Source organism: Nematocida parisii (genome assembly GCF_000250985.1).
Source record: "Nematocida parisii ERTm1 unplaced genomic scaffold supercont1.49, whole genome shotgun sequence".
Taxonomy (NCBI): Eukaryota; Fungi; Microsporidia; genus Nematocida; species Nematocida parisii.
In genome coordinates this window covers 1-578 of record NW_013524694.1, presented here as the reverse complement: position 1 = coordinate 578, position 578 = coordinate 1, and the positions used below count along the sequence as shown (strand labels likewise).

Sequence of the window (578 nt, the reverse complement as noted above, 5' to 3'; positions counted from 1 at the left end):
GTTATGAGAGAAATAGCAGGTAAGAATGACACTAAAATTAATGAAAATATTGAATCTATAAAAAATATTATAAATAGCCAGATGAGTATTTCCAAATCAAATAAAAATAAGATTTTAATGGATGTACAAGAAATATGTATCTCTCTCTCAAAAAAAAAGAAATTTAAAACACAGTGTGATAGCTTTTTTACAAAAAGAATAGAAAATAACATAATGGATATAGGTATCTATGAGGATTCGCCTTTTCAGATTATATATAAAAAGAAGGAGGAAGACCCAGATTCTATTGTAATAGATATAGATGATTTGAGTGATCCTTATGATCATTATAATGGCGGTGTAAAATGTAAGGTTTCCGAAAATATGCTAAGAAATGGTGCTGGTGCTGCCGAAAAAACATTATATGATATAAAAAAGATATACATGAAATCAAAGAATTACATTGGATGCATTATGAGACAATATGCGAATCTATATCTGGACAAAATCTCGTATGCAATTAAAGGTGAGTACAGATTCATTAAAAGAATAAAGTATATTTTAAACAGTGAACACACTAACCCAAACGGCCTACTACT

General features: G+C 28.4%; 1 protein-coding gene across 1 annotated transcript; it reads left to right on the top strand.

The window, feature by feature from the left end:
* On the top strand, positions 1–576 carry NEPG_02663 (uncharacterized protein; the record flags this gene model as incomplete). The annotated part of the gene is made up of 1 exon (XM_013205036.1): positions 1–576. A coding segment is annotated over one exon (576 nt), but the record flags the coding sequence as incomplete, so codon positions are not given.
* Between the last annotated feature and the right edge of the window lie 2 nt (positions 577–578).